The sequence below is a fragment of the Aptenodytes forsteri genome, unplaced genomic scaffold (assembly GCF_000699145.1).
Source record: "Aptenodytes forsteri isolate BGI_AS27 unplaced genomic scaffold, ASM69914v1 Scaffold7, whole genome shotgun sequence".
Lineage (NCBI taxonomy): Eukaryota > Metazoa > Chordata > Aves > Sphenisciformes > Spheniscidae > Aptenodytes > Aptenodytes forsteri.
The window spans coordinates 2,676,824-2,686,232 of NW_008795919.1; the positions used below are offsets into that span (position 1 = coordinate 2,676,824).

The 9,409-nt window shown below is 65.9% G+C and overlaps 1 protein-coding gene across 1 annotated transcript in view; it reads left to right on the top strand.

The window, feature by feature from the left end:
• Positions 1–7,420, top strand: part of KCNQ4 (potassium voltage-gated channel subfamily Q member 4) — an 8,818-nt gene extending 1,398 nt beyond the window's left edge. The window contains 11 exon segments of the mRNA XM_009284764.2: positions 1–166; positions 240–365; positions 476–619; positions 775–870; positions 1,123–1,211; positions 2,542–2,697; positions 5,886–6,103; positions 6,223–6,325; positions 6,619–6,750; positions 6,940–7,075; positions 7,202–7,420. The exon segment at positions 1–166 is cut by the window's left edge and continues 11 nt beyond it. Of these exon segments, the coding sequence (XP_009283039.2) occupies positions 1–166; positions 240–365; positions 476–619; positions 775–870; positions 1,123–1,211; positions 2,542–2,697; positions 5,886–6,103; positions 6,223–6,325; positions 6,619–6,750; positions 6,940–7,075; positions 7,202–7,420 (1,585 nt within the window).
• The last annotated feature ends 1,989 nt before the right edge of the window (positions 7,421–9,409 follow it).

Genomic DNA, 9,409 nt, shown 5'->3' on the forward strand with positions numbered 1-9,409 from the left:
CTTCTTTGCCTCGTTGGCCGTCCTCGCCGCCGGCACCCAGGGCAACATCTTTGCCACCTCGGCGCTGCGCAGCATGCGCTTCCTGCAGATCCTGCGCATGGTGCGCATGGACCGTCGCGGCGGCACCTGGAAGCTGCTGGGCTCTGTCGTCTACGCCCACAGCAAGGTGAGGATGCGGGGTCCCAACACGGCCCCCCACACCTCCCCCCGAGCCCCTCTCACCCCTCCTGCCCTGACAGGAGCTCATCACCGCCTGGTACATCGGCTTCCTGGTGCTCATCTTCGCCTCCTTCCTCGTCTACCTGGCTGAGAAGGATGCCAATGCCCAATTTGCCACCTACGCCGACTCCCTATGGTGGGGCACGGTAAGCTCGGCCACCGTGGCACCCCAGCCCTGGGAGGGGACGAGGAGGGTGGGATGGGGCCGTGGCGGGGGAGCTCCCTCCAGGCCTCCCCCTGCTCTGCCCCCGGGCAGGTCACCCTCACCACCATCGGCTACGGGGACAAGACGCCACAGACGTGGCTGGGGCGGATGCTGGCGGCCGGCCCTGCTCGGCATCTCCTTTCCTTGGCGGCCGGCTTCGCCCTGCTCGGCATCTCCTTCTTCGCGTTGCCCGCCGTGAGTGGGGCTGGGGAGAGGGTCCCCGCACCTCCTGCCCCGCAGAAATCGGGGAGAAAGGGGCCAAATCCACCCCTCCGGTGGGAGGGTCCCTGTCTCTCCTGGCTGGCGGGGGCAGGGTGGCCCCTGCGGACCCTGTCCCCTCCCATCCCCAGGGGATCCTGGGCTCTGGCTTCGCCCTCAAAGTGCAGGAACAGCATCGGCAGAAGCACTTTGAGAAGAGGCGGACTCCAGCAGCTAACCTGATCCAGGTAGCACAGGGCTGGCGTGTCCTGCCCCATCCCTTCCCAGGGATGCTCCGCTGTCCCCCCCGTCGGCTCTGCTTGTCCCTGCCTGCTGCAGGCAGGACCCAAACGCCTGACCCCACGTCCGGCAGCTGGCTCCTTTGGGCCGGACTCTGCCCGTGGTGGCCAAGAGGGATGGAGGGGGCCGGCGCGGGGGGTGTCGCCTCCCGACCCCGCAGGAGCTGATCCCAATGCCCACGGGCTCTCGCTCCCGTGCAGGCTGCCTGGCGCCTGTACTCGACGGACGTCAGCCGGGCGTACCTGACGGCCACGTGGTGTTACTACGACAGCCTCCTGCCCTCCTTCAGGTAGGCAGGGTGCGGGCAAGGGCTGCAGGGCTCCTGGGGGGGTCCCTGTGGGGCCCCAGGCTGAACAGCGACCGGGGCAGCCCCTGCCACGAGGGGCCATGTGGAGCCACCGAGGGCTCGGTGGGGCCGAGCAGCACAGACGCCTTGCTCAGCCCTGGGACGCCGGAGCCCCAGCACAGCATCTGCTGAAATGCCCAACACCCTCCTCCATCCTCACCATCCTCCCAGCCCACAGCGCTCAGCACCCATCCCACCCTGTCCCCTCTCACCCCATCCATAGCCTTCCTCCAGCACTGCCGCGGGGAAGAGGATGGTGCCACTGGCCACGGGGACCTCATGGCTGGGGCGATGGAGCTGCAGCCGGCTGGGAGCCAGCTCCAAGTGCAGCGGCAGAGCGGATGGACCCGGGGGTCCAGCGGGGAGCCCCATGCCCTGTCCCTGCAGCACTCTTCTCCCGTGCCCTCTGGGATGTTGCCACCATGGGTGGATCGAGGACCCTCCAAAGGTTTTCCAGATGCCCTGTGTGTTCCCATCACACCGAGCTCACCGGGGTCTGCCATGCAGTCCCCGGGCCAGCAGCGCAGCCTGCCACAGCCCTGCCCTCCTGCCTGCCTCTGCCTGTGCGTCCTGCCCCCGCTCCGGCCGTGTGTTTCTTTGCAATGACAAATTCACTGTTCCGTTTCACTCTTTATTTTTTCAAAGGCAGGGCTCTTGACAGCCGCAGCAGCGAGTCCCTCTGGTCCCCGAGGAGATCCAGCTTCCCGTGCATTGCCACTGAGTGTGGCGCTGGGCAATCCTGGCGTGGGCATCACGGGGGGCTCTGCCGGCCCCTCCTGCTGTGCCAGGAGCTGTTTCTCCTGCAGCCTGGAGTTGGGATAGGGCCAGGCTCGATCCCTGCCGGGTCTGAGCTTCTCCCCTGCTCCGTCAGTGCCCAGACCCCCAGATCAGGTGGTGGCAGGTCCCCATGTCCCCAGCCGGCAGCAAGGGTGGCCATACTCCCTGTCCCCTGCCTGACCCATCCCATGGATCCAACCCCTCTGTTGGTGACCAGCCTCTGTGGGACCTTTTCCCAGCACCCCCCGCCCCAGCACCGTCACCCCCAGGTGCCGGCAGCACCCGCTGCTGGCTCAACCTGCGGCCGGCAGGTGCCAGTCAGAGCTGTTAAGAAACTGTCTTTTGAAAGAAAGTGCTGGTTTTTGCTTCTTGTTTTGCTCTGGTTTTGCTTTGGTTTGCACAGAGAAGGACCCAGCTCTGCTCAGCCTTGGTTTGCTCATCTCGTTTGCTTTGGAAAGTTTAATTTCTCCATGTTTTTATTTAACCCCAACCCCAGAGAGCTGGTCCTAATGTTTGAGCATTTGCACCGAGTCCACAACGGAGGATTTAGGAATTCAGAGGTGAAAAAGTTGCCCGACGGAGCCCCACCGCCTTATCACTCCTTCACCCCTGGCCAGAAAAGCATCATCCCTGCCGCTTGTTCAGGGGAAAGGTAGGAGGGTGCAGCCCCACGGCACCGCGTTCTCCCTCCTTTCTGCCCTCTCTCCTCTGCTCGTCTGTGTCCGCCCGTGATGCCACCGTGGTGCCCGTCATCGCCAGCCCGGACCCCAGGGGAGCAGCCCCCAGCCCCGCTCCCCACCCAGCACCGTACAGGGGCACCCGTCCCGCTCTGCCGCTGGCTGCCAGCACCGCTCCCGGCTTGCAGGTCCGGAGGGGGCACGTTTGGTCCCCATGGACAGACTCTGGGCTGTTGTACCAGTGTGAAGCCTCTTGCAATGTTCAGCTCCACCTCGCTGCCCTTTTCGATGTGGGTACGGCACCGGGACCTTGCGCGGGGGAACCAAGTGCGGCGGAAAACGACCCCGTGAAGGCAGCGCTGCAAGCCTGGCGGGGCTGGAGCTGCACAGCCCTGCCGCAGAGCTGGGCAAGGAGCAAAACCCAGTTCCTGCAGTCCGAGATGGGCTTTCTGCGCCCGTGGCGGTGGGGAGCAGCAATGCTGAGCCTCCCCGGTGCTGCCAAGAAGAGACAAGAGGGTTCGGCCGCTCCGTGCAGGGCTGCCCTACTGCTGGTGGTGGCTGCTTGTGCACCGTGTCCCCGGTCCCCTCCGGCTGAAGAGCATCCCGGAGACCCTGGCATGGCCACCATGGCTGCTGGCCTGCCACCCAGGACATCGGCACGGTGTGGGGCCCTGAGCCAGTGTCAGGGTTAGGTGGAGAGAGGGAGCGCTGCTCCTTTGCAGTGCACCTCAGTTTCCCCTGTGATGCCGGAGACGGGGCTGCGGGAGGTCTGGCGCGGCGTGGGGATGTGCCGAGCCGTGGGGCTGTGGCTGTCCTGCTGAGGGCGTGGGGCCGAGGGGGACCTGCTCCCCCCCCACCGGCCCCGAGGTGAGTATGGGCTTGGGGGGCTCCTCCCTGTGGCAGCACCGGCCTGTGCTCACCCGGTTCCCGGTGAACAGCAGGGAGCTGACAGGAGAGGGACTGCAACCCCCTGGCCATCCCACCCGGGGGGCCCGAGCCTCCCCCCATCTCCTCCGCGAGCATCTCACCTCTCAACATCTCATCTTCTCTCTCTCCTCCCCTCTCCTGTTCACCCTCCTCCTCTCCGTCCCCCCAACCTCCCCCCAAACCTTCTGTGCCCCCCACTCCCCCCCAAGCTGGAAGGAGGAGGACGTGCAGCCCCACAAGTGCTTACGCCTCAGGTAACATTTGCCCCCGGCCGCTGCTCACTGCCCGTCCCGTCCCATCCTCCCGCTGTGAGCGGGCAGGGGCCGGGGGTCCGCAGATCCCCGGCGGTGTTTGCAGGGTTGCCACCGTTCAGCTGCTCGGCATCACGTGCCGTCACCGAATCGCTTTTTTCCAGAGCTCTGCTGCTGAGAAACCGGACTTTCCTCTGCGGGGCAGGCGTTAGCGTTTATGCAGGACCTACGCAAACAACTTTGCTCGTGCTTCTTGACTCCGCAGCAGAGGGGGGGTACTGTGGTTGGGTCTGGTGCAGCGGGAGATGCTCACCAGCGGCGGGCAGAGACCCTGCACCCACATGCTGGGGTGCGGACATGCCCAGGGGATCGGGGACACGGTGTCCCCGGGTGCTCTGCTCGCTCCTGGCCACGGGCTAACTCTTCGTTTTCTCCTGTGTCTCTGCCCTGACCCTCCAGCCCGATCTTTAGTGGTAAGAGGAGGCTCTTGCAGACGTGGGGCACATGGAGATGGAGGTACTGCGTCCCGGCTGTCTGCCCGTCCTGGCTGCCTGCGCTGGGCGGCCGCGCAGGGTGGGGGAGCACCAGGGGTGCATGGTGCTCCGTGCCGGGCTGCCTGCTGGCTGCGGGGCGGAGGGAATTGGGGGGGGTGAGGCAGAGGGAGTAGAGGCTGAAGGGTGATCCTTCTGCAGGGCAGAGGGGTCTGTGCATGGCCTGGGCTGAGCCGGCTGTCCCCACCGTCCCCCACTGGCTCCCACAGCTAGCCCTGCCTCAGTTTCCCACTCCGTGCAGCACGGATGAGCCTGGTCCGTTGGCTGTGCTGGGCTTGCCAGGTCCAACAACAGCAAACGGAGGCACTTGGATAAACCCCATCCCACATCTGCCCTGCAGCCTGGTCCCTGGGGGCACAGCCCTTCCCGTCCTCCAGCACAGCCCGGCAGCACCGCATGCCGCCGGCTGCAGGGGCTTGTGGCAGCCAGCAACCTGCATGGGGAGGGGCTGGGAGCCTGGTGCCCTGCCTGTACCCCTGCCTTGCCCTGTGACTCCTGGCCCAGGAAATCCACGAGGCTCCCCGAACGCCAGGGTTTCCTGGAGCTTGTTGTGCGGCAGGTGCGGGGTTTGCGTCCTCCACGGCTTCGGCTTCCTCCGCTCGGGGGGGCTGTGTGTCTGCTTGGCCTCCTTGCATGTCCCAAGGCGTGCTTGTGGTCCCACGTCACACAAAAGGCAGCACCAGATGGTGTTTTTGTGTAGGTCCTACATAAATGATGCCTTTTGCCCCCCCCCCCCCCAACCCAGCAGAGCAGCAGGTTTCAGGAGCAGAGCTCGTGTTAGGGCAGGAGGGGGGCGGCTCCGCTCGCCCGCCGGAGCAGAGCCTGAATTAGGGGGTGTAGCCTGCAGGAGGTGCCCCCCCCCCCCCCAACCCAGCAGAGCAGCAGGTTTCAGGAGCAGAGCTCGTGTTAGGGCAGGAGGGGGGCGGCTCCGCTCACCCGCCGGAGCAGAGCCTGAATTAGGTGGTGCAGCCTGCAGGAAGAGGAGGATGAAGGGGCCTGGCCAGGTGCCTCAGGATGCCCCGTGCCAGCGGGGATGGGGCAGGAGCAAGGCTGCTCCCTGCAGGGCCAGGGCCGGTTGCTCTGCCGGCGGCTCTGCTGCGTGTCCTCCCCACTGCCGTACCTGTCTCTCCCCACTCTCTGTCTCCTCCTTTCTCTGCTCTCGGGGGAAAAAAAGGTGTTTAAAGGAGTAACCCCAGAGCTGCTCCTGCACGGGCATGTGGTACCGCCTGCTCCTGGCCTGGCTCGCACGCGAGCTCATGCCCATTGCGTGCCGGGGGCTCTCTGTGAGCTCGGCACAGCCACCCCTGTCCTCACCCCCGCCGTGGTGGGCACCATGTGTGCCCGCAGTGGGGTTCTGCTCCCCTCCCTGTCCCCATCCCCGTCCCCCCGGTGCCTGCTCACCTCTGACGCTGCCCACCCCGCTCTCCCGTGCAGCAACAAGATGGGCATCAAGGACCGCATCCGGCTGAGCAGCTCGCAGCGGCAGGGCAGCCGGGGCAGGCAGCACCTGGGGCCCCCCCTGCACCGCTCCCCCAGCACTGAGGACATCCCCAAGGCCTCCAGCCCCACCAGGGTGCAGAAGAGCTGGAGCTTCAATGACCGGACCCGTTTCCGTGCATCCCTGAGGCTCAAACCGCGGACCCCAGTCGAGGGTAAGTCCTGGGGACTGGTGGGGTCCGGCTGTGGGGTCACGTTGGGGGGCTGCAGGCATTTTGGGGGGCACAGGGGGACAGCCCTTGGTCTCTGCCACCCACCCACTCGACACCCACAGCCGACTGCCTGCCGGAAGACAGCAGTGAGGAGAAGGCCTCCCACTGTGACCTGACCTTCGAGGACATCATGCCAGCAGTGAAGACCCTCATCCGGGCTGTTAGGTGAGACTGTCCCCTCCTGCGTCCCCCAGCATACGTGCTGCTGTCCCCAGCTCCTCCACAGCTCTCGGCCCTCGGGGATGAGCAGACATGTCCGGAGAGCCCCAGTCCAGCCCTTGGCGGTGGCCAAGCCAGGCAGGGAGCAGGGACAGCTCCTGGCTCAGCCCCCTGTGGGGACAGGGATCAAGACCTCGGTGCTTTGCACGTGCCCCCCCCCCTCGCCCGCACCAGTGTGGAGCCCCCAGGCACCCCCAGTCCTCCCCAGTGCCCTGCAGCCAGCCCGGGTGTCCCTGCAGGATCCTGAAGTTCCTGGTGGCCAAGAGGAAGTTCAAGGAGACCTTGCGTCCCTACGATGTCAAGGACGTCATCGAGCAGTACTCGGCCGGCCACCTGGACATGCTGGGCAGGATCAAGAGCCTGCAGATGCGGTGAGCTGCCCCAAAGGTGGCGGGGGGCTCTGGGCTCCCCTGGGTCTCCCACCACTAGCCATGCCCACTGGGAGGGGTACTGGCCCATCGTGATGGGCGGGACATGTTCCCATGCCCACATCCCTTGTGGTCTCACATGCCCTCTGGTCCGCTGGGAATGATGGGCTGTGTCCCTTCCCTCCCTGCCAGCGTGGACCAGATTGTGGGCAGGGGGGCCCTCGCTGCGGACAAGAAGATGCGGGAGAAGGGGGAGAAGCCGGCGCTGGAGACGGAGCTGGTGGACGAGCTCAGCATGATGGGTCGCGTGGTCAAAGTGGAGAGGCAGGTCAGGAGGGGACGGCCACCAGGGAACATGTCACTGTCCCTTCGGCGCCTGCAGGATGGGAGAGCTGGGACCCCCGGGTCCCCTCCCCACAGGGAGGGACCCGCTCAGCACTGCCCGCCCCTGCAGGTGCAGTCCATCGAGCACAAGCTGGACCTGCTGCTCGGCCTCTACTCCCAGTGCCTCCGCAAGGGCTCCATGAACTCCTTCAGCCTGGCTGCCGTGCAGGTGCCCCCCTGCGAGCCTGACATCACCTCCGACTACCACAGCCCCGTGGACCACGAGGATATCTCGGTCTCTGCCCAGACCCTGAGCATCTCCAGGTCGGCCAGCGCCAACATGGACTGAGCGGGGAGGCAGCGGGACGGATCCTGCCAGCATGCAGCCAGTGGGGCGGGATGCCAGGACATGGGAGCAGCGTGGCACCGCCTGGCCCCATCTAGCCGCGTCCCTTGCCCTCTTACTTGAACCAAGTCTTCCTTTGTGAGGGCGCGGCTGCAGCGGGGTGCCCGCTCTGGGGATGGGGTGGGAGCCCGTGGCACTGCAGCATGGCCAGACCACACTCCTGGAATGCTCCTGCCCTTCCTGGGGGGGGGGAGACCCCCCCAGCTCCTGGGGCCTTGAGTGCTCCCCAGCCATGGTGGGGGGATGCTCCAGGTTGGCCCCATCCCCTGGGGTTTGGCTTGTACCCCCAGCCCCAGTCCTCAGGACATGTCCAGCTCCCCAGTGGTGTCCTGCATGGTTCCCCGGAGCCAAGCCAGGGCCACCACCAGCTATGCAAGGCTCCATCTCCCTTCCGCTGCCAGTGCCGAGCAGGGGCGTTGGGGCGCAACCCGGTGTGGTTTTACCTGCGTCGCTCCAGGTCGGGGCAGCAGCAGGGGCCCCCCCGGGCAGGAGAGCAGGGGTCTGTTCCCCCTCACCTTCTTCTGCCTGGGTTGTTTCCCTGCTCGCAGGGCTGCAGCACTGCAGCCGCGGCTCTACCTCTAGAAGCACAACAGCAGAGCCTTCTGCCTGCCCGTGCATGCTCCCAAGGGCAATATATATATAGGAGAGAGATATATATATATATTTATGCAATAATGTCTTAATATGCAACACCCTCGGGAAGAGCAACCCGTGGGGACATAGGCAATAAGCAACCCCCCCTACCAGCACACAGGGCTGGATCCTGCTACCCGTGGGGGCCCGCCTGGGTGCCCCAGGGGCTCGGGACTGGGTGACAAACCACCACCTGAGGGTGGCCCTGGGGCCATGGGGCTGGGCAGGGGTTGCAGAGGAGGGAGGGATGCAGGGACAGACGATGGGGACAGTGGTCCCCAAGGAGCATCCCTCCCTCTCGTGTCCCAGCCCCTGCTCTTGCTTAGAGGACTCCTTTCCTGCTGGGTCCTGTGGTGCTCAGTTTGTCCCTCCCCATGTCCCCGGCTCCTCCGTGGCTCGGGGACCACAGGCTGGGCCTGGGGGGGTGACTACCCGATGGGGACAGAGAGGGACCATGCCTCCTTGCATGCTGCTTGCGGCAGAGCCATGGCAGCTCCTGCGCTGCCCCCCTCCCCTTTGCTGCCCTGACCCCAGTCCTGGGGCCAGTTTCCAGTCCCGCAGTGCTGGGCTGAGCCAGGCTGGAAACGATCGTGGTAGTGCCAAAGTTTGCCAAGCTGGGGGTCCCAGGGGTCTCGGTGCTCTGTGGGGATCAGCAGTGACACCTGCGTAGCCGTGGTGCCGGGATCTGACCTGGGCTGGGGAGGACTCACCGATCTCGCTGCCGGCATGGCCCCTCTCTGGGCTTCGGACCGTGGGATTTGCACCCTCCCCCTTCCCAAGCCCCCCTGTGCCTCTGCTCCCAGCAGCGGGGACCCCTGCCCCTGCTTCTTTTTCTTGCCTTGTTAGTGCATGTGGCCAGCGCGGGCCGTGCCAGAGCCACTCGCAGCCTCCCCCCTGCTCCTGCACCACCCCGGCCTCCTCTCCTCACCCCGGGGGTGCCCGTGCCCCCAACCGGGCCGTGGGGCAACGGTGTCACGGGGGCACGAGGGGACGGCCGGGTGCCGTGGGTGGGCAGACGGTGGGTTGGTGCGTGGGTGCCCAGCCGTGGGGCGAGGGTGCATGCAAGAGCTTTGCCCGCAGCCGCACGCAGGAACTAACTCGTAGGACCCTCCCCGAGGCTGGCTGGTCCCCACAGACCTCCCCAGCCAGCGGTAGTTACCTCACTTGATTAACTTATTAACTTATTTGTTTCATTAAAATTTGGAGTAGAGGCTGCCTGCCTGCTGTCTCTCTCCCGGCTCTCCCGAGAGGTGGCACTCCAGCCCTGCCGCCGAGTGCCGCAGCTGGAGGACCCAGGCG